General features: G+C 43.7%; 1 protein-coding gene across 1 annotated transcript in view; it reads right to left on the bottom strand.

Annotated features, from left to right (window-relative positions):
- Window positions 1-2,608: 2,608 nt before the first annotated feature.
- The window catches only part of CMTM7 (CKLF like MARVEL transmembrane domain containing 7), a 68,710-nt gene continuing 46,829 nt past the window's right edge, over window positions 2,609-24,489 (bottom strand). The window contains exons 2-5 of the mRNA XM_077268970.1: window positions 21,576-21,749; window positions 13,818-13,916; window positions 9,886-9,967; window positions 2,609-3,960 (exon numbers count right to left, since the gene is read on the bottom strand). Of these exons, the coding sequence (XP_077125085.1) occupies window positions 3,947-3,960; window positions 9,886-9,967; window positions 13,818-13,916; window positions 21,576-21,749 (369 nt within the window). The 3' untranslated portion in view covers window positions 2,609-3,946. The remainder of the gene's footprint in view (window positions 3,961-9,885; window positions 9,968-13,817; window positions 13,917-21,575; window positions 21,750-24,489) is intronic.

The raw sequence follows: 24,489 nt of genomic DNA, 5'->3' as shown, positions 1-24,489 counted from the left end.
TAGACTTATATGGGTGCAGTGAGCCGAGTATCGCCGAATCTTGGTGCTAATCGCAGCATGCTACGATTGTTCTCGCATGCCAATTCAGCATGAGAAAATCGCAGATGTGATCTGCCCCATAGAGTAACACTGGGCCGAGTGCTATGGGATGTTTTATCACTTAGCACTTGGCCATATTGTGCGGTAGTGTGACTCCAGCCTAATACTTCTCTCAACCTGGACCTCGGCATCCACGGTACCTCAGGCTTACAGGAAAGTACCTCGACTCTCTTTGGCTTCTTTCACACTTCAGTTTTTTGGCGTCAGTCACTTCCGACATAATGACGGATCGACGGATCCGTCACAATAGTTGAAAAAACAGATGTAACGGATCCGTTACTCGGGGGTTGTATATACTTTTTGGAGCATGCGCAATTGAAAAAACGGATTGGGGCGACGGATCCGCCGAAATGACGGTCGCGACGGATCCGTCGCCCATAGGTGGCCATTCTATGAAATGACGGACGCGACGGATCCGTCGCGATCCGCCATTTCAACGCAGACAAAAAACGTTGCAATGACCGTCAATGGCTAGATGACGTCCGCCAAATTTTTACGGATCCGTCGCATGACGGATGGAACGGACGACCATCCGTCACAATCTGTCGCTAATGCAAGTCTATGGGGAAAAAAACGGATCCGTCGAAAAAAAAAACGGATCCGTTTTTTGAGGAAAATGGTGGATTTAGACTGACGCCAAACAACTGAAGTGTGAAAGAGGCCTAAGGATCATGTCTAGACATCTCTCCTCTGATCCCTAACTGATGTTGTCTGGCAGTTGGACACTTCTTGAACCACGCAGGACACTATGTCCCATACGGCTGCACAGATTGCGCCGGAGCTCCAACAGTGACCACAGGGAAGGCACCATGATCTCCAGCACCATCCAACCCCTGGGGTGCAGGGCTGCTTCTCCTGGGCTCAGTAATTCTGCTGTAGGGGCTGCTGCCCACCAGACTTCACAATACCCCTAACACTAATTACATGTGTGTGTGTAAAAATAGCTGAAGAGCTGGCTCCTCACACCACCAAAGTTCTCAGATATTTGTGAGGCCTGACTTTGTAGGGAGCCACAAATAGACCTTAAGTCCAGTGATGTATTGCTTAGGCCAGCGTCACACTCGCACGGGTCTCTCACATCAATACCCGATACTGCCGCTAGCACTGCCAGGTATTGATGCGAGTTTCTTGCATTGCACTCACAAGTGTGGCCCCGGCCTTAGTTTACTTGGTGCAGATCTAGCAGAGCTGCTTCTTTCTCCAATCTGTCAAAGCTTCCACTTTTTTTTTCAGCATTGCGGCAGTAAAAAAAAAAACAAAAAAACAACTGTTTACTGATTGGATTAATTAATTTTGTACTTTGATCGGTTAGGCATTATTGATGCAGTGATACCAAGTATATATATTTTTTAAGTATCTCTTGGGACCAAAGGAAGGTGATTTTATATATTTTTAAACTTTTTATTGTATTTGTTAGTTTCCTCAGGGAACTTGAACCTGCAATAGTCTGATCGCTTATGCTCTTTAAAGCAATACTGCATATATAGTTGTTTTATGTACTGTGTTTCTCCAAAAATAAGACCGGGTCTTTATTATTTTTTGCACTGAAAGATGGGTTAGGGCTTATTTTCAGTAGATCCAAATTTATTCTTGAAGAAAAAAAACCACATTTATTCAAATATAATCATGTCATCCAACATACTGCACGTACACATGTGTATAGACACAGATACACACACACGTAAATATTCACACATTGTATGTACCAGCCTGTCTCCTCTTCAGTTGGGACCATGAGGTCACTAAAGGTCCTTAAACAGTTTTAACCTCAGAATAGAACTGCTGGTGGCCCCTAAGAGTGGGGGCCCCGAGGAATTGCCCAGTTTAGCTCCCAATTACACCTAACACTGGCCCTGCATACCAACCTGTCTCCTCTTTAGTTTCTCTAAACTCCTGCTTTTAAAGGACTTTTGGTGACATCACGGTCACATAAAATTGCTTTAAGGACCTTTGATGAAATCATGGTTAACTCATCTTAGAAAATCTGGGAGACTTTAAGAGACTGGGGGAGCCCTGGGTAAATGACTAGTTTGCCCACCAATGCTGACTGTAACTAGGGCTTATTTTTGGAGTAAGGCTTATATTTCAAGCGTATTATAAAAATCATGTAAATCATCTTTTGTGGAAACACAGTAGTTCAAATCATGGCCTCCTTTGAAGCTCAGCCAGAGGCCATTACAGGCTAATTACAGCTGAAAGTAGCTTTGGATAAGTCTATGAGCTTTCCACTGGGATTTTTGCCCATTCCTCAAATAACAGGTTCCTCCACTCCTGCTTTAGGACAAGAGTACTGTCAGACCTGAATGTGTCACCGTAGCACGTATAGGTCTGCAGGACTATGCTGCTCAACCCAAACTTTCGCACATATCCACCTTGAAGTGAATACAGAAAAGTTTAGGAAGAAGATTAGTTCTATCATCAGCACGTGTCATCCACTGACACAGTAATATTCTAACATAACCTTGATATATGAGGTGTGGTGGTAGCCGGCAATCTTTCGTCAATCATTCTCCGAGGTCCCTGCTACAGTTTTTCTTAAAGGAGTAGATTCTGATAGAAAGGACATATCCGATGCAATTTTTTTTTTTAACAGATTTTCCAAAGCACCAAACACTGTGAAATGTGAAAACCGCAGCTAACATGCACAGCATAATTTGACAATTGTTTTTTTATCCAGCTCCAAAGTTCGGGTTCCCATTTGTTTTGATGGGGTTCAGGGTCAGTTTCAAGTTCAGGTACCCAAACTTTGTATTAAAGGTTGGTCGAGTATCAGAACTCGAACTTCTATGGGTCCACTCATCTCTAGTCTTGAAAAATCTATACAAAGAGTCCTTGAAAACTCAGTAAAATATTTCACAAACAAACATTTCTGACTTCATAGAATTTAAATAATATATATAAAACTATTTCACATTCAGAAAAAGTAGTTTTTACTTTTTTTTCCAAAAATGTTAGGCTTTATAAAATAATACAAAATACTAAAAAAAAAAAAAAAAACATGATGCCATTATTGGAATATATTTACATGCAAGAATATCACTTTTCTTAAAATTATCATGGCCCATAAAGAACAGTTGTACATATTTTATCTGGGGAGGAAACAAAAGTGGCAGGAATGAAGTGACCATGTCTGAGCCATCAGACACACTGCAATGGTTACATGTAACAGCATATTCTCCATTCAGTCCACGAGCTCTGTAATACTGCTGGATAACCCGCTACAGCTATAGCCAAAATGGCAATGTATCTGCTTCCTGAACAATATGGCAGACTGTAATTTACACACAAAGACACCAGCAATTCAACTTATTATTGATCGCTACAAAATGTCTCAATTCACAGTGTAATTCAGCTACAAAATCTGTTCTGTAAAGATCATTTGAGAGTATTTTCCCCATCCTGCGGTAAAACTACAACCCTCACCATGCTCTCATAGCTGGTATCAGGTGAAAGCCAAAGATTGGGGATCACCGCTACATAATAAGTATATAAATATCACGTTTATAACATTGGTTTTCAATGAATAATTTTCATTCATTAAATTACCAATGATATCAGTATGATTGTATCAATCTCCTTTCTGGAGCGGCTTTAAAGCATAAAATGGCAGCAAACACCCAGCTCACTTTGCTTTACAGAAGACCGTGACGTAATTTGTGTCGTCCATTACTGCTACAAATTAGCTGCCAGAGAGAGGAGTGAATATTCCACAGCTGTGCATCCATTATGGCCAGACGTTCACTGCGGAAATGACTTCACCCCGGGTGGAAATGTGCTCAGACATAAGTATTTGGGTGGCATTTTTCCTTTCTCACTTCAGCTCTGGAATCCTCTGCTGAGCAGGCAGTCATAATGTAGCCCCTAGAAAAAAAAACATGTGAGGCATTACTAGCTTTAAGACCAATAGATATGTGCTACAACTAGACTAATATGCAATAAATATATATACACACACACACATATATATATATACATATATACACATACATATACACACATTATATATATATCTACCGTATATCTAATATATAAAGCTGAATGTGTGTGTATGTCCGGGATTGGCATCTGAACCGTCGCAGCTACAGCCACAAAATTTTGCACAGTCACACGTCTGGACCCCGAGAGCGTCATAGGCTATGTTGTGAGGTGAAATTTTAACCCCGCGCGTTCCAATTCACCAAACAATTTAGCCCCTATCTACATCATGGGGAAAAAGTGAAAGGAAAAGTGTTGGAGGCAAATTGACAGCCAGGAGGAGATGGCATACAGGTATATACTATATACAGGGGAGATGATATACAGCTATACATTATATACAGGAGGAGATGGCATACAGGTATATACTATATACAGGGGAGATGATATACAGCTATATATTATATACAGGAGATGACATACAGGTATCTATAACGCTGGGAGCGTCACTCTGTCCGAAGCCTTTATAGACTGTGCAAGCGCAAGCACAGTCTGCGTAAGCACTGAACGCACACCGTGATCTCCAACGGAGAAGCAGGGACGAGCCAGGGGGGTGAGTATGCAATATTTACCTGTCCTCCGTTCCATCGATGCGCGCTGCTCTGTCCTCCACATCCTCTGCCTGTGACGTTCAGTTCAGAGGGCGCGATGACGCGGTTAATGCGCGCCGCCCTCTGACTGAACAGTCACAGCCAGAGGATGTGGAGGATAGAGCAGCGATGGAACGGAGGACAGGTAAATATAGCAAGTGCAGGGGGCCTGAGCTAGCGGCGACTCCGGCACCTGACCCCCACAGCGCGCCGGTGTCCCCGCCTGCTCAGGTCCCCAGCACTCGGCGCCCAGCACAGCCGTCCGCACTCACCACAGCCACGCACAGCCGCTGGCACTCAGCACCGCCACGCACAGCCGCCCGCTCTCAGCACCGCCACGCACAGCCGCCCGCTCTCAGCACCGCCACGCACAGCCGCCCGCTCTCAGCACCGCCACGCACAGCCGCCCGCTCTCAGCACCGCCACGCACAGCCGCCCGCTCTCAGCACAGCCGCCCACACTCAGCACCGCCACGCACAGCCGCCCGCACTCAGCACCGCCACGCACAGCCGCCCGCACTCAGCACCGCCACGCACAGCCGCCCGCACTCAGCACCGCCACGCACAGCCGCCCGCACTCAGCACAGCCGCCCGCACTCAGCACAGCCGCCCGCACTCAGCACAGCCGCCCGCACTCAGCACAGCCGCCCGCACTCAGCACAGCCGCCCGCACTCAGCACAGCCGCCCGCACTCAGCACAGCCGCCCGCACTCAGCACAGCCGCCCGCACTCAGCACAGCCGCCCGCACTCAGCACAGCCGCCCGCACTCAGCACAGCCGCCCGCACTCAGCACAGCCGCCCGCACTCAGCACAGCCGCCCGCGGGCAGTAGAGCCGGAGAAAGAAAGATGGGAGCAACATATGGCAGAATGGAAACAGGAACAGGCAGAATGGGTGCAGCACATTACAACAGAATGGGGGCGCTGGATGGGAGCAGCACATGATAGAATGGGGGCGCGGGATGGGAGCAGCACATGACAGAATGGGGGCGCGGGATGGGAGCAGCACATGACAGAATGATTGCGCACGATGGGAGCAGCACATGACAGAATGGGGGCGCACACATGACAGGATGGGGGTGCAGGATGGGAGCACATGACAGGATGGGGCGCAGGATGGGAGCACATGACAGGATGGGAGCAGCACATGACAATGGGGGCACAGGATGGGAGCAGCACATGACAGAATGGGGGCACACACATGACAGAATGGGGGTGTAGGATGGAGCAGCATATGACAGGATGGGGGCACAGGATGGGAGCACCTGACAGGATGGGGACGCAGGATGGAGCAGCACATGATAGAATGGGGGCACGGGATGGGAGCAGCACATGACAGAATGGGGGCGCGGGATGGGAGCAGCACATGACAGAATGATTGCGCACGATGGGAGCAGCACATGACAGAATGGGGGCGCGGGATGGGAGCAGCACATGACAGAATGATTGCGCACGATGGGAGCAGCACATGACAGAATGGGGGCGCACACATGACAGGATGGGGGTGCAGGATGGGAGCACATGACAGGATGGGGCGCAGGATGGGAGCACATGACAGGATGGGAGCAGCACATGACAAAATGGGGGCACAGGATGGGAGCAGCACATGACAGAATGGGGGCACACACATGACAGGATGGGGGTGTAGGATGGAGCAGCATATGACAGGATGGGGGCGCAGGATGGGAGCACATGATAGGATGGGGGCGCAGGATAGAGCAGCACATGACAGGATGGGGGCGCAGGATGGAGCAGCACATGACAGGATGGGAGAGCAAGATGGGAGCAGCACATACCAGGATGGAGACCATATACCAATATAAATGCTCGCCACCCGGGCGTAGAACGGGTTCAATAGCTAGTATACTATATACAGGGGAGATGACATACACGTATATACTATATACAGGAGGAGATGACATGCAGCTATATATTATATACAGGAGGAGATGACATACAGGTATATACTATATACAGGGGAGATGACTTACAGGTATATCTAATATATAAAGCTGAATGTGTGTGTGTGTGTATGTCCGGGATTGGCATCTGCACCGTCGCAGCTACAGCCACAAAATTTTGCACAGTCACACGTCTGGACCCTGACAGCGTCATAGGCTATGTTGTGAGGCGAAATTTTAACCCCGCGCGTTCCAATTCACCAAACAATGTTGCCCCTATCTACATAATGGGGAAAAAGTGAAAGGAAAAGTGTTGGAGGCAAATTGACAGCTGCCAGATGTGAACAAGGGGGACTTAAAGAGTGAGAGCAATGGCGCCAAAGAGTATATACCGTACAGTTGCTAAGGTGGGGCCCCGACATGGGATAATCACCACACACGGGTATATGAACACACACACAAAATGCGCCACACACTACCACGTGCTTGAACACATATCACCCTCAGCACACATTTCACCACACATACACCAGCCTCGCCACATAAAAGTCGAAACACAAAAGTCACTGCTCAAAACTCGCCACGCGCAAAACTAGGCTCACGCAAAACTCGCCACACATGCAAAACTCACCTCATGGAAAACTCGCCACACGCAAGACTTGCACACGAAGAAAAATTGCACACGCGGAAAAATTGCCACATGCACAAAAGTTGCAGCACATGCAAAAGTTGCCTCACACAAAATGACATACTCAAAACGCACCACACATAAAACTCGCTAGGCGCAAAACTTGCTGCACACAACTTGCTACACTAACCTGTCACATGCAACTCGACACACAAAAAGTTGCTACACGCATGTCGCCACACAAAACTCATCTCACAAAAGTCGCTACATGCATGTCGCCACACGCAACTCAACACACACAGCTTGACACATGAAACTCGCCCTAAAACACACACAAGTCTGGTATTATCCTTCAAAAATAAAAATCTGATTAATAAGCAGACAAACTACAAGAGCAACAAATGTACCATATAGGAATCCGGCAGCTGTCAGTCACATGACCTGTCTATTATGTGTATGTGCGAGCTAATATATACTGCCAGGGGGGAGGGCTTCCTGTTGGCTGGGGATTTATCAGGCTGCCAATTTAGCTTACAAATATGGAGGTAAAAATACTGAGCAAATAACGTGTGAACGCGGTCTAATACAGGAGGAGGAGGAGGAGGAGGAGGAGGAGGAGGAGGAGGAGAGGTATATACTATATACAGGGGAGATGACACACAGGTATATACTATATACAGGGGAGATGACACACACATATATACTATATACAGGGGAGATGACACAGGTATATACTGTATACAGGAGGAGATGACACACAGGTATATACTATATACAGGAGGAGATGACACATGCATATACTATATACAGGGGAGATGACATACAGGTATATACTATATACAGGAGATGACATACAGGTATATACTATATATAGGAGGAGATGACATACAGGTATATAGTATATACAGAAGAGATGACATACAGGTATATACTATATACAGGAGGAGATGACACATAGGTATATACAATATACAGGAGGAGATGACATACAGCAGGTATATACTATTTACAGAAGAGATGACATACAGGTATATACTATATACAGGAGATGACATACAAGTGTATACTATATATAAGGGAGATTACAAACATGTATATACTGAGGGGAAAATGAGAGGTGTGAGGTGAAAATGAGAGGTGTGAGGTGAAAATGAAAAGGTGTGAGTGCAAAATGAGAGGAGTGAGGGAAAATAGTGGAGTGATTGGAAAATGACAGGTGTGAGGTCGAAATGACAAGTGTTAGGGGGAAATTAGAGGAGTGAGGGGGGAATGAGAGGAGTGAGGGGGAAAATAAGAGGAGTGAGTGGGAAAATGAGAGGTGTAAGGGAGAAAATGAGAGATGTATATATATATATATATTTAAAAAAAAGGAACAGCACTTCTACACTTCTACTTATCTCTGGGTGCAAAGCCTCCAGGTAACCTGTCCACTGGTTATCCAAAGTCCATAGAATTAAAAAAAGAAGGCAGCACACCATTTTTCTTAATAAATCCTGCACATTTATGAAGAAAAATGGTGTGCTGCCTTCTTTTTTTAATTATATATATATATATATATATATATATATATATATATATATATATATATATATATATATATATATATATATATATATATATATATATATATATATATAATGCTCAGCTCAAACGCAAGGGAGGTTCTTGCACTCAGTACACGCAAAGATGAGGCCTCCCTTTCTTTGAGCTGGACATTACATTTATACATCTTTCCATTTCGTGGGTATCCATAGCTGGGAGCCGTTTCTGCTTGGCCCTTATTCACATTGACCACTTTGACACATGGTAAGGTTTTAATACTAGAGGTTAGGACTGTCCCGATGGAGTACACCTTGTCGAAGTGGGATGGCTTTCACACTTTTTTTTTTTTTTTTCCAAAACAGATGTTTACCAATTACCCTATGGAATTTATATGCCTCATGGCTTTTTACTTACAGTAGGGTATACAGGTGCATCACACAAAATTAGAATATCATCAAAAAGTTAATTTATTTCAGTTCTTCAATTCTACAAAAAGCGAAACTCATTATATAGAATCATTACAAGCAGAGTGATCTATTTCAAGTGTTTATTTACGTCAATGTTGATTATTATGATTTACAGACAATGAAAACCCAAAAGTGATTATCTCAGTAAATTAGAATACTTTATAACATCAGCTTGAAAAATGATTTTAAAATCCAAAATGTTGGCCTACTGAAATGTATGTTCAGTAAATGCACTCAATACTTGGTTGGGGCTCCTTTTGCATCGATTACTGCATCAATGCGGCGTGGCATAGAGGCAATCAGCCTGCAGCACTGCTGAGGTGTTATGGAAGCCCAGGTTGCTTTGATAGCAGCCTTCAGCTCGTCTGCATTGTTGGGTCTGGTGTCTCATCTTCCTCTTGACAATACCCCATAGATTCTCTGTGGGGTTAAGATCAGGTGACTTTGCTGGCCAATCAAGCACAGTGATACTGTTATTTTTAAACCAGGTATTGGTATTTTTGGTAGTAGTGAGTGCATTTACTAAACATACATTTCAGTAGGCCAACATTTCGGATGTTAAAATAATTTTTTCAAGCTTGTGTTATAAAGTACTCTAATTTATAAAGGATTCCCAGCACTATATAACAACATACTATAAGGACAGGTACCCCAATTTCTCCCACTAACACTAACATGAACTTACCACTGGATTGAGTAACAAATGACACTTTGTAGGATAGCACCATTCCGACAATACAGAGGAATGAGGCGATGAATCCAAAGATCTGAAAGAGAAAAAAAAAAAATCACTATACAAATATATTATTTTTTACTCCCTTATTTAGCACCATTATTTCCAGCGCTTTACAGACATCAACGTCACTGTCCCCATTGGGGCTCACAATCTAAATTCCCTATCTGTACATCTTTAGAGTCTGGGAGCAAACCCATGCAAACAAGGGGAGAACATATAAACTCCTTGTAGATAATCAGTAATAGGACTGTTCAGCATCGATACATGTTGGTAGTAAATCCCATTTATATGGGGAGATATGATGCAGATCAATCATTTATGGCCCACATAAACGATCCAATCAGCTGCTGAAGGAGCATATTCCAATTACCAGGTTTTCAGCAATCTGCAGATACCCAACGCAGGACTAAATTAATCATCTCGGACTGTAGACTTGTCACATGTAACAGAAGTAATATAATCAAGGTCTATAAAAAGTTCCAATTTGTTACTCATGTTACTAAGTCAATGTACTAGTATGTAGGAAATTACAAAAGTCAGTGATGGGGAACGGCAACTGTAATTGCTGTTACTCTGTCAGTCTCTCCCACAGACAGGATGTGATTGCTTTTAGTATTCTAGTACAGGAAAATGTACACAGAAAGTATCAGTCATACAGTGGCTTGCAAAAGTATTCACCTTCTTGACATTTTTTGTGTTTTGCTACGTCAACCTGGATTTTTTTTTCCTAGGTTTGCATCAGCTCATGTAAAGAACATGCCTACATCTGTGAACATTTGGTTTTCATTTTATTGCCACGCAAACAAATAGGACAAAATAACTGAAAACTTCAGTGTGTATAACTATTCACCCCCTAAAGTCAGTACTTTGTAGAGCCACCTTTTGTGGCAATTACATCTGCAAGTCGCTTTGGAGAAGTCTCTAGGAGCTTTTCACTGGTATTTTTGCCCATTCCTCAAGGCAAAACTGCTCCAGCTCTTTCAAGTTAGGTGATTTCCCCTGGTGAACAGCAATCTTCAAGTCTGATCACAGATTCTTAATTGGAGTAAGGTCTGGGCTATGACTAGGCCCTTCCAAAACATTTAGGGTATGTGCACACGTCCGGATTTCTTGCAGAAATTTCCTGAAGAAAACCGGAAATTTTCTGCAAGAAATCCGCATTTTTTTTTTTGCGTTTTTTTGCGTTTTTTTCGCGGGTTTTTTTTGCATTCTGCAAGCGTAATTAGCTTGCAGAATGCTAAAGTTTTCCAAGCGATCTGTAGCATCGCTTGGAAAACTGACTGACAGGTTGGTCACACTTGTCAAACATAGTGTTTGACAAGTGTGACCAACTTTTTACTATAGATGCTGCTTATGCAGCATCTATAGTAAAAGATAGAATGTTTAAAAATAATAAAAAAAATAAAAAAATGGTTATACTCACCCTCCGCAGACAGCCAATCTCCTCAGCGGCGTCCGTTCCTATAGATGCCGGTGTGGTTCAGGACCTTCGATGACGTCGCGGCTTGTGATTGGTCGCGTGAGTCACATGAGCGGTCACACGACCAATCACAAGACAGCGACGTCATCACAGGTCCTGAACCACACCATCTATAGGAACGGAAGAAAAAGCATGCACCGGAGAGGCGGGAACACTTCGGGGGTCATCAGAGGGTGAGTATATCACTATTTTTTATTTTAATTATTTTTTTTTTACCAATTATATGGTGCCCAGTCCGTGGAGGAGAGTCTCCTCTCCTCCACCCTGGGTACCAACCGCACATAATCTGCTTACTTCCCGCATGGTGGGCACAGCCCCGTGCGGGAAGTAAGCAGATCAATGCACTCCTAGGTGTGCGGAATCCCCGCAATTCCGCATTTTTAATGAACATGTTGCTTTTTTTTCCGCGATGCGATTTTTTCGCGGAAAAAAATGCAACATTTGCACAAAAAATGTGGAATACCCTGTAAATAATAGGAGGCATATGTAAGCGTTTTTTTCGTGTTTTTATCACGTTTTTATAGCGAAAAAACGCGAAAAAAACGTGAAAAATCCTGAACGTGTGCACATGGCCTTACACGTTTCCCCTTAAACCACTCGTGTGTTGCTTTAGCAGAATGTTTTGGGTCATTGTCTTGTTGGAAGGTGAACCTCCAACCCAGTCTCAAATCACTGACAGACAAACAGGGTTTCCTCAAGAATATCCCTGTGTTTTGCACCATCCATCTTCCCCTTGACTCGGACCATTTTCCCCGAACCTGCTACTGAAAAACACGGCATTCATGGGGTGATGAGCTGTGTTCATTTGGTGCCAGACATAGCGTTTACCTTGGCGACCAAAAATTTAAATTTTGTTCTAATCTGACCACAGCACCTTTTTCCATACATTTGGGGAGTCTTCCCCACGTGTCTTTTGGCAAACTCAAAATGAGCCTTACAATTTTTGTGTGTAAGTAAAGGCAATTTTCTGCCCACTGTTGGATAAAGGCCACCTATGCAGAGTACGGCTTATTGTGGTTGTATGGACTGATACTCCAGTCTCTGCTTGGGAACTCTGCAGCTCCTTCAGAGGTACTTTTTTTCTGTGCTGCCTGTCCTTGCCCGGGCTGAGAGCTTTGGAGGATGGCCCTCTCTTCGCACCCTCTCTGAGGGAGGCTGCATTGTATTCTATGAGGGTGGCTGCATTATACTATATGGAGGCTGCATTATACTGTATCGAGGACAATGGGGAATGCATTATACTATATGAAGAACTATGGGGTGTGCATTGTACTATATGGAGGACTATGGGGCACATTATACTATATGAAAGACTATGGTGCACATTATACTATATGGAGGACTATGGGGCATATACTATATGGATGACCATGTGGTGTGCAATATACTATATGGAGGACTAGGGGGAACATTATACAATATGGAGGACTATGGGGTGCATTATATTATGTGGAGGACTATGGGGTGCATTATACAATGTGGAGGACTATGGGATACATTATACTATGTGGAGGACTATGGGGTGCATTATACTATGTGGAGGACTATGGGGTGCATTATACTATGTGGAGGACTATGGGGTGCATTATACTATGTGGAGGACTTTGGGGTACATTATTCTATGTGGAGGACTATGGGGAGTGCATTATACTAAACAAGCAAAATGCTGCCTATTCATTGAGTGATTGGATTGTTTATGCCAGAACAAAAATCATTGGTCTGAGCAGCACATCGCCTGGTGAAAACTGCAGATGTGCTGCTGATAACAGGATACTGTATGGGGACAGATTATTCTACTATTGATTGTTCTGCCCCCATCATTGTTTCTCAGCCGGTGGGAAAAAAGCATTGAATGACTTTAATATTGTCGAACATGTTTGTTTAGTGGCTCGATCTCGGTGCATGTAAATGCAACAGAAATGTTTGTGTGTGATGGTGCAATAAGTTAGCATTTGGGGCCCCATTTTACATTTTTGCCAAGTGCTCCACTTTGTCTAAAACCGGCCCTGTTCCTTGCTCTTCGCGGTCTTGTCTAGTTAGTGGTATCTCTTGCTTAATGGTGTTGCAAGGTCTCTCACCTTTCAGAAAAGGTGTGTATATACTGACAGACCATGACACTTAGGTCACAAGGTTAGTTGGTTGCACGAGTAAACTTTACCAAGTTGAACTATTTAGTGCTTGTGAATCACACACAAATCGGATTACAAAAATATTTAAACACAGGTTGTAATGTAACAAAATAAGTAAAAATCCAAGGGGGTGTATACTTTCATAAGCCACTGTACTCTATGTAGTCAATAGTTTGATATCATTTTTTTAAATCTCTCCATACACTATATTTGAGGTTGATCTTCATAGGCAAATACTGTGCAGAAACAAGTAATTCAATGTATTATCTTACCGAACCCGCTACTAATCCACCAATGCCGTAACTTTTCACAGCAGCCACAATGGAGCCAACGAGGAGTAAGAAGGTGCATATGGCATAATGTAACAATTCCTATAATGAAAGCAAATACAACAAGTGAATTGGTGATAATTTATAGATTTACATTACAATATTACAACTCTTAAAAAATACCCATGTTGTTGACATTATTAATAAAAAGAAACAATACACATGAATGTAAAGTGCTAAAAATGATTAGGACTTTAACCAGAGTTGAGTGAACACTAATTTTAGCTGAGCAATAGTACACCGCAATTGTCTGGAATGTCAGATGTTAATTTCTTATGTCCAAAATTCACTGGACGTTTGATTGTGTATGGTATAATTGGACATTACACAAAACAATCTTTCCATCAAAGAGCACTCCCTGTGCATAATAATTCAGTATGAGCACCTATTAGGGTAATTTGCAGAAGTTTTCCATGCATTGTACAGTACCATGTAAACCTATGGAAAACAAAATCCGCATTGCACATGCTGCAGAAAATTCTGTGCGGAAACGTTGCGGTTTATTTTCCACAACATGTCAATTCTTTGTGCGGATTCCGCAGCGTTTTACACATGGAATCCATAATTCCAAAGGTGTTAAGACGCAGGTGAAATCCGCACAAAATCCGCAGTAAATCCGCTGTAATTCGCAGTGCGTTTTACCTGTGGATTTTTCAGAATCCGCGCAGAAAAATCCGCAATGGAATCGGCAACGTGTGCACATACCCTAAATGGTAATTTGAAGTAAAATGTGTATAGATGTGCCCATGTAACGATTATTCACCTGACATGGCTATATAAAGAGAATCCATTACCAGATTTTGCTGCCCCTACTGAGATCAACAAAAAGTTGTGCAGAAATCCTGGCTCCAGGGCTTCTTGCTGTAGTTTTGATAAAACACTTATAGTCATGGGCGAAAGTGTTCAAACCATTTAAAAATTGTTACATAATGTATTTCTCACAGAAAATTATTGCAGTAAGACATGTTTTGTTATACACAGGTTTTTGTGTATTGGAACCACATTAAAAAAAACAGAGAAACAAAGGCAAATTATATATCATTTTGCACAAAACCCCTAAAATAGGTCGGACAAAACTGTTGGCACCCTCAACTTAATATTTGGTTACACACCCTTTGGAATAAATATCAGCAATCAATCGCTTCCTATAACCATCAACAAGCTTCTTACACCTCTCAAGTGGAATTTTGGACCACTCTTCTTTTGCAAACTGCTCCAGGTGTCTCATATTTGATGGGTGCCTTCTAGTGATGAGCGAATAGCATTGTTGCTCGGGTCTCCCCAAGCACGCTCGGGTGATCTCCGAGTATTTTGGCGTGCTCAGAGATTTAGTTTTCGTCGCCTCAGCTGCATGATTTACAGCCGCTGGACAGCCTGAATTCATGTGGGAGTTCCCTAACAAACAGGTATTCCTCACATGTATTCAGCCTGTCAAGCAGCGTAGCTAAATCTCCGAGCATATCCAAATACTCGGAGACCATCCAAGCGTGCTCGGGAAGACCCGAGCAACGAGTATACTCGCTCATCACTAGTGCTTTCTCCTAGCAACTAGTGATGAGCGAGTATACTCGTTGCTCGGGTTTTCCCGAGCACGCTTGGGTGGTCTCCGAGTATTTGTTAGCGCTCGGAGATTTAGTTTTCCTTGCCTCAGCTGCATGATTTACAGCTGATAGACAACTTGAATACATGTGGGGATTCCCTAGCAACCAGGCAACCCCCACATGTACTCAGGCTGGCTAGCAGCCGTAAATCATGCAGCTGCGTCATCAAAAACTAAATCTCCGAGCAATTACAAATACTCGGAGACCACCCAAGCGTGCTCAGGAAAACCCGAGCAACGAGTATACTCGCTCATCACTACTAACAACAATCTAAAAATCTCTCTACAGGTGTTAAATGGGATTTAGATCCGGACACATTGCTGGCCACTTCAGAACTCTGCAGCGTTGTTTCCATCCATTTCTGGGTGTTTCTTGAAGTATGTATGGGGTCATTGTCCTGCTGGGTGACCCATGACTTAGGACGCAAAATCAGCTTTCTGACACTAGGCACTACATTGTGACGCAACATATTTTGGAAATCTTCATTTTTCATGATGTTTTGCACACAGTCAAGGCACCCAGTGCCAGAGGCAGCAAAACAATCTGTATCATATTTAACTGTAGGTACTGTGTTCGTTTCTTTGTAGGTCTCATTCCTTTTTCGGTACACATTAGTATGATGTGCTTTACCAAAAAGCTCTATCTTGGTCTCATCTGTCCACAAGATGCTTTCCCAGAAGGATTTTGGCTTTCTCCCATACATTTTGGCAAACTGCAGTCTAGCTTTTCTTATGTCTCTGTGCCAACAGTGGGGTCCTCCTGCCATAGTTTCATTTTTTTCAAATTTCGAAGGATTGTTCGTGCTGACACTGATGCACCCCGAGTCTGCAGGAGAGTTTGAATTTCTTTGGAACTTGATTGGGATTGCTTATTCACCATCCGGACTATCCTGCGTTGCAATCTTTCATCAGTCCCTCTGCGTTGTCCACGTCCAGTGAGAATAACTACAGTGCCAAGGGTTGTAAACTTCTTGATTATGTTGCACACTGTGGACAAAGGAACATCAAGATCTCCGGAGATGGACTTGTAACCTTGAGATTGTTCAACAATTTTGGTTCTCAAGTCCTCAGACAGTTCTCTTCTCTTTCCGCTATCCATCATGCTTGAATGAGCATCACATGCTTAAAACAAAGCTGTTCACCCACAATTTTGATAAGGTGCCAACAATTTTGTCCGACCTATTGTTGGGCTTTTGTGTGAAATTACGACCAATTTGCCTTGTTTTTCCTTGGTTTTTTTTGTGTTGCTCCAATACACACAAAGGAAATGAACGTGTATAACAAAACATGTGTAACTGCAATAATTTTCTGGGAGAAATATTTCATTTTCTGGAACAATTTCAAAAGTGACAACACTTTCGGCCATGACCATCTGCTTCAGCTCTGCTAGATTTCTCAACGATGAATTCAAACTATGTAAGTTTAGCTGATGAGCTCTGGTTGTCCATTCCCCACTAATGCTTTTTTAACCCCTTCCCGACCCATGACGCCTATGCGGCGTCATGGAATGTTCGCATCCCTGCAGATCGGGTGAAAGGGTTAATTCCTATTTTACCCGATCTGCAGGGAGAGGGGGAGTTGTACTTCAGCCTAGGGGGGGTGGCTTTGCCCCCACGTGGCTACGATCGCTCTGATTGGCTGTTGAAAGTGCAACAGCCAATCAGAGCAATTTGCAATATTTCACCTATGAAAATGGTGAAATATTGCAATCCAGCCATGGCCGATGCTGCAATAGCATCTGCCATGGCTGGAAATCATGTACTGGCCCCCCCCACCGCCCCCGATCTCCTCCCCAGTCGTCCGTTCTGTCAGGTACCCCCCTCCGTCCCCCTGTTCGCTCCCCCGTGCTCCTGTCCGCTCCCCCGTGCTCCTGTCCGCTCCCCCCGTCCTCCGATCCCCCCCCCCTGTGCTCCGATCCACCCCCCCACCACCCCCTCATACTTACCGATCCTCCCGGTGTCCGGCCGTCTCCTCGCTGGGCGCCGCCATCTTGGAAAATGGCGGGCGCATGCTCAGTACGCCCGCCGAATCTGCAGGCTGGCAGATTCGTTACAGGTACATTTTGATCGCTGTGGTAGGTTCTACCACAGCGATCAAAATAAAAAAATAATAAATAAACCCCCCCCTTTATCACCCCCATAGGTAGGGACAATAATAAAATAAAGAAAATATTTTTTTTTCTTTTACCACTAGGGTTAGGGTTAGAACTAGGGGTAGGGTTAGGGGTAGGGTTAGGGTTACGGGTAGGGTTAGGGTTAGGGGTAGGGTTATGGCATGTGCACACAGAGCGGATCGGCCGCGGATCGCAGCGGATCCGCAGCGGATCGCAGCGGATCCGCAGCGGATCGGCCGCGGATCCGCAGCGGATCGGCCGCGGATCCGCAGCGGATCGGCCGCGGATCCGCAGTGGATCCGCAGCGGATTGGCCGCGGATCTGCAGCGGATTGGCCGCGGATCCGCAGCGGATCGGCCGCGGATCGGCAGCGGATCCGCAGCGGATTGGCCGCGGATCCGCAGCGGATTGGCCGCGGATCTGCAGCGGATCCGCAGCGGATTGGCCGCGGATCTGCAGCGGATTGGCAGCGGATTGGCCGCGGATCCGCAGCGGATTGGCAGCGGATTGGCCACGGATCCGCAGCGGATTGGCCGCTGCGAATTCGAAGCAGTTTTCCATCAGGTTTACAGTACCATGTACACCTAAGGAAAACCAAATCTGCTGTGCCCATGGTGCGGAAAATTCCGTGCAGAAACGCTGCATTGTATTTTCCGCAGCATGTCAATTCTTTGTGCGGATTCCGCAGCGGTTTACACCTGTTCCTCAATAGGAATCCGCAGGTGAAATCCGCACAAAAAAACACTGGAAATCTGCTGTAAATCCGCAGGCAAAACGCAGTGCCTTTTACCTGCAGATTTTTCAAAAATCGTGCGGAAAAATCTCACACGAATCCGCAACGTGGGCACATACCCTTAGGGTTAGGGTTGGAATTAGGGCTAGGGTTGGAAATAGGGTTAAGAATAGGCTTGTGGTTAGGGTTACGGATAGGGTTAGGGGTGTGTTGGGGTTACAGTTGTGGTTAGGGTTGGGATTAGGGTTACGGTTGGGATTAGGGTTAGGATTAGGGTTGGAATTAGGGTTACGGTTGTGTTGCGGTTAGGGTTGTGGTTAGGGGTGTGTTGGGGTTAGGGTTGTGATTAGGGTTATGGCTACAGTTGGGATTAGGATTAGGGGTGTGTTGGGGTAAGTGTTGAAGTTAGAATTGAGGGGTTTCCACTGTTTTAGGCACATCAGGGGTCTCCAAACGCAACATGGCGCCACCATTGATTCCAGCCAATCTTGCGTTCAAAAAGTCAAATGGTGCTCCCGCCCTTCCAAGCCCCGACGTGCGCCCAAACAGTGGTTTACCCCCACATTTGGGGTACCAGCGTACTCAGGACAAACTGGGCAACAACTGTTGGGGTCCAATTTCTCCTGTTACCCTTGCAAAAATAAAAAATTACTTGCTAAAACATAATTTTTGAGGAAAGAACAATTATTTTTTATTTTCACGGCTCTGCGTTATAAACTTCTGTGAAGCACTTGGGGGTTGAAAGTGCTCACCACACATCTAGATAAGTTCCTTCGGGGGTCTAGTTTCCAAAATGGGGTCACTTGTGGGGTGTTTCTACTGTTTAGGCACATCAGGGGCTCTGCAAATGCAATGTGACGCCCGCAGACCATTCCATCAAAGTCTGCATTTCAAATGTCACTACTTCCCTTCCGAGCCCTGACGTGTGCCCAAACAGTGGTTTACCCCCACATATGGGGTATCAGCGTACTCACAACAAACTGGGCAACAAATATTGGGGTCCAAATTCTCCTGTTACCCTTGTGAACATAAAAAATTGCTTGCTAAAACATCTTTTTTGAGGAAAGAAAAATGATTTTTTATTTTCACGGCTCTGCGTTGTAAACTTCTGTGAAGCACTTGGGGGTTGAACGTGCTCACCACACATCTAGATAAGTTCCTTGGGGGGTCTAGTTTCCAAAATGGGGTCATTTGTGGGGGGTTTCTACTGTTTAGGCATATCAGGGGCTCTGCAAACGTAACATGATGCCCGCAGACCATTCCATCAAAGTCTGCATTCCAAAACGTCACTACTTCCCTTCCGAGCCCCGGCGTGTGCCCAAACAGTGGTTTACCCCCACATATGGGGTATCAGCGTACTCAGGAGAAACTGGACAACAACTTTTGGGGTCCAATTTCTCCTGTTACTCTTGCAAAAATAAAAAATTCTGGGCTAAAAAAATATTTTTGAGGAAAGGAAACACATTTATTATTTTCACGGCTCTGCGTTATAAACTTCTGTGAAGCACTTGGGGGTTCAAAGTGCTCACCACACATCTAGATAAGTTCCCTTGGGGGTCTAGTTTCCAAAATGGAGTCACTTGTGGGGAGTTCCTACTGTTTAGGCACATCAGGGGCTCTGCAAATGCAACCTGATGCCCGCAGAGCATTCCATCAAAGTCTGCATTTCAAAACGTCACTACTTCCCTTCCGAACCCCGACGTGTGCCAAAACAGTGGTTTACCCCCACATATGGGGTATCAGCGTACTCAGGAGAAACTGGACAACAACTTTTGGGGTCCAATTTCTCCTGTTACTCTTGCAAAAATAAAAAAATTCTGGGCTAAAAAAATATTTTTGAGGAAAGGAAACACATTTTTTATTTTCACGGCTCTGCGTTATAAACTTCTGTGAAGCACTTGGGGGTTCAAAGTGCTCACCACACATCTAGATTAGTTCCTTGGGAGGTCTAGTTTCCAAAATGGGGCCACTTGTGCGGGAGCTCCAATGTTTAGGCACACAGGGGCTTTCCAAACGCGACATGGTGTCCGCTAACGATGGAGATAATTTTTCATTCAAAAAGTCAAATGGCGCTCCTTCCCTTCCGAGCCTTACCATGTGCCCAAACAGTGGTTTACCCCCACATGTGAGGTATTGGTGTACTCAGGAGAAATTGCCCAACAAAATTTAGGATCCATTTTATCCTGTTGCCCATGTGAAAATGAAAAAATTGAGGCTAAAATAATTTTTTCGTGAAAAAAAAGTACTTTTTCATTTTTACGGATCAATTTGTGAAGCACCTGGGGGTTTAAAGTGCTCACTATGCTTCTAGATAAGTTCCTTGGGGGGTCTAGTTTCCAAAATGGGGTCACTTGTGGGGGAGCTCCAATGTTTAGGCACACGGGGGCTCTCCAAACGCGACATGGTGTCCGCTAAAGATTGGAGCCAATTTTTCATTGAAAAAGTCAAATGGCGCTCCTTCCCTTCCGAGCCCTGCCGTGCGCCCAAACAGTGGTTTACCCCCACATATGAGGTATCAGCGTACTCAGGACAAATTGGACAACAACGTCCGTGGTCCAGTTTCTCCTTTTACCCTTGGGAAAATAAAAATTTTTTTGCTAAAATATCATTTTTGTGACTAAAAAGTTAAATGTTCATTTTTTACTTCCATGTTGCTTCTGCTGCTGTGAAACACCTGAAGGGTTAATAAACTTCTTGAATGTGGTTTTGAGCACCTTGAGGGGTGCAGTTTTTAGAATGGTGTCACTTTTGGGTATTTTCAGCCATATAGAACCCTCAAACTGACTTCAAATGTGAGGTGATCCCTAAAAAAAATGGTTTTGTAAATTTTGTTGTAAAAATGAGAAATCACTGGTCAAATTTTAACCCTTATAACTTCCTAGCAAAAAAAAAATTTGTTTCCAAAATTGTGCTGATGTAAAGTAGACATGTGGGAAATGTTATTTATTAACTATTTTGTGTCACATAACTCTCTGGTTTAACAGAATAAAAATTCAAAATGTGAAAATTGCGAAATTTTCAAAATTTTTGCCAAATTTCCGTTTTTTTCACAAATAAACTCAGAAATTATCGACCTAAATTTACCACTAACATGAAGCCCAATATGTCACGAAAAAACAATCTCAGAATCGCTAGGATCCGTTGAAGCGTTCCTGAGTTATTACCTCATAAAGGGACACTGGTCAGAATTGCAAAAAACGGCAAGGTCATGAAGGGGTTAATAATGTATCAGAAGTGTATTAAAAATTTACCTACCGCTAGAGGCCATGATACACATGTAAGCATTCTGTAAATCCGGAATACGTTCACCACATAAAGGATGATTATTAGTATCATGAAGCAAATTGTGACAACTTCAAAATAGCGGTAGGCACTGTAGTCTGTCCAGTCTGAGAACCGCACACAAAGAAAGGCGATAAGCAAGCTCAGCTGCAAGATAACAAAACATAAAATAATTTTAGCCATATACCGTACTAGCTGGTAAGTCATATACAAAAACACAAAACTGGAGGCAATTTGTGTTTTTTTTTTTTTCAGATTAAATTCAATTATGCTTCATATGCAGATCAATGAGTTTCCATGGTAATAAACTAAAAATAAACGCCATGTAGGCTGATCCTGCAATTACAGAACACTCCATTGTTTCATTAAAAATATTAGTTCTAACAGATTTAAAGGGTTAACGAACAAAGTACATTTTAATTAATAGATCATGGAATTAATAATAACTTCTTCAATTGGATAATGACAAACAAATGTTCCTGTGCTGTGATAATCTTATGAATGTGTCCCTGCTGTGTACTGTGTAATGGCCGTGTCTGGAACATGGTCTGATCATACCACAGCTCCTGGGCAGGGGAGGACGCAAAAGAGTATACAGACAGGACAGCATAAGATCGCAGCCAATTGTTTCTGCGACGTAAAACATGTTTCTAAACAGGCAGGGAAATGTTTTCCCTTAGGCTATGTGCACACGTTGCAGAATTGCCACAGAAATTTCCACGGCAATTCCGCAACTCCTGCCGCGGGTATATCGCATGCGGAATTGGCATGTGTATTCCTGCTAAACACTAGCGTTTTGCAAGCGTAATTAGCTTGCAGAATGCTAGCGTTTTCCAAGCGATCTGTAGCATCGCTTGGAAAACTGATTTGACAGGTTGGTCACACTTGTCAAACATAGTGTTTGACAAGTGTGACCAACTTTTTACTATTGATGCTGCCTATGCAGCATCAATAGTAAAAAGATGTCATGTTAAAAATAATAAAAAAAAAATAAAAAAATGGTTATTCTCACCTTCCGACGGCCCCCGATCTCCTCAGCGGTGCACGCGGCGGCTTCTGTTCCCAGGGATGCTGTGTGACCGCGACATCATCCCAGGTCCTTCGCACACAGCATCCCTGGCAACGGAAGGCGCCGTGTGCACCGCTGAGAGGCGGCAGGACTCCGGGGGCCATCGGAAGGTGAGTATATCACTATTTTTTATTTTCATTCTTTTTTTTTTTTTTTTTAACAGTGATATGGTGCCCAGTCCGTGAAGGAGAGTCTCCTCTCCTCCACCCTGGGTACCATCCGCACATGATCCGCTTACTTCCCGCATGGTGGGCATAGCCCCATGCGGGAAGTAAGCGGATCAATGCATTCCTATGTGTGCGGACTCCCCGCAATTCCGCAAATTAATGAACATGCTGCGTTTTTTTCCGGAATGCATTTCCGCTCATGAAAAAAACGCAGCTTGTGCATACAAAATGCGGATTGCATTCTTTTAATAGGATGCTTAATGTGAGCGTTTTTTTCGCGGTTTTAATAGTGAAAAAAACGTGAAAAATCCAGAACGTGTGCACACAGCCTTACAGAAAGAATCAATGGTGATTCAGTGCTCTCTTGCTTCCTCCCCTGCAACGGAGCTGTGGTATGTTGAGACCATTATCCTGTACGGTCAGACACAGCCATTACACAGTACACATCAGGGGCACATATATAAGGTTCTCTCGGCACAGGAACATTTTATTTAAACACATCCAATTTTAGAAATTATTATTCCAAGATCCATTAAATAAAATTAGCTTTGTTCAAAGGAAACCCCTTTAAGATTGAAAGATGAAATGAGATTCTAAATTGTCTCATATTAGGGGGAGAATCCTTTGACTCCACAAATGGCAATCAGACTTGTTCACTGAATCAACATTCCACCTCCGAAATCTAGTACAATAAATATTATATTTTTCAAGAAAGGTTTGCTACCATAGGAAAGTGCTAGAATTCTAGATAGAAAAGGGGAAATTCTATTTAAAATAGTTGCTTTATTTTCAAAACACTGAACCCAAAAATTGTGAAGACATACATTGCTTTTAGGGCCGCTAAGAAACAGCAATTTTCCATACCAACAACAGTCTCCTAAATTACCATTAGCAGCAAACGAATGATCATTGTGCCATTTCCAGAACTGTGCATTGCAAATGTTGGACTATTATAAGTAATATTACTGTTTTGCTAATGTGGTCCTCCATTTTAGTGACTTTATAACTTTCTATGATAGTTAATGAATTTAATAAAATATGTAATTTTATGAGACACAGGTGCACTATATTTTTGCATGTTGGTATATATTGTTAGGTAGAGCGAGATATTCTTCTAACACTCACTTCCCCAAGCGGTAGCTCCTTGTAGATAGCAGTACAGGAGACCAGTATAAACCACCTGATCGCATAACACAAGGATAGAAATGAGATAACGCTAAAAATATTTACTTGAAAGATTTTCAACACCGAGTTCTTATGACATTTCCATTTCCTTAAAAAACATAGCCTATTACTACACAGTGAAAACTGCATCCTCTACAATAATGAGACAGCATGCACCAGTCACATGTTTCCTCCTACTGAAAGCTACATCCCACGCGTGCATTATTCATTATTACTAGTTTCTGTTATATAAAGTAGAGTATATACATAAAGAAGCCTTGCCATAAAGATATTTTTTTTTCAAATAAATGTGTGTATTTAATGTAATTTTGGAGTGTGAATATACTCACCTACCAATAAATGTGTGTATTTAATGTAATTTTGGAGTGTGAATATACTCACCTACCCCGGGATCCAGCGCCGTTCTGCTCCTCTTCTCAGTGATGTCATCACTTTTCTGTTTCTCCGGGTCACACTGTGCTCTGCA

This window comes from Ranitomeya variabilis, chromosome 6 (assembly GCF_051348905.1).
Source record: "Ranitomeya variabilis isolate aRanVar5 chromosome 6, aRanVar5.hap1, whole genome shotgun sequence".
Lineage (NCBI taxonomy): Eukaryota > Metazoa > Chordata > Amphibia > Anura > Dendrobatidae > Ranitomeya > Ranitomeya variabilis.
The sequence above is the reverse complement of the archived record's forward strand: the minus strand, read 5'-3'. Positions and strand labels throughout refer to the sequence as shown.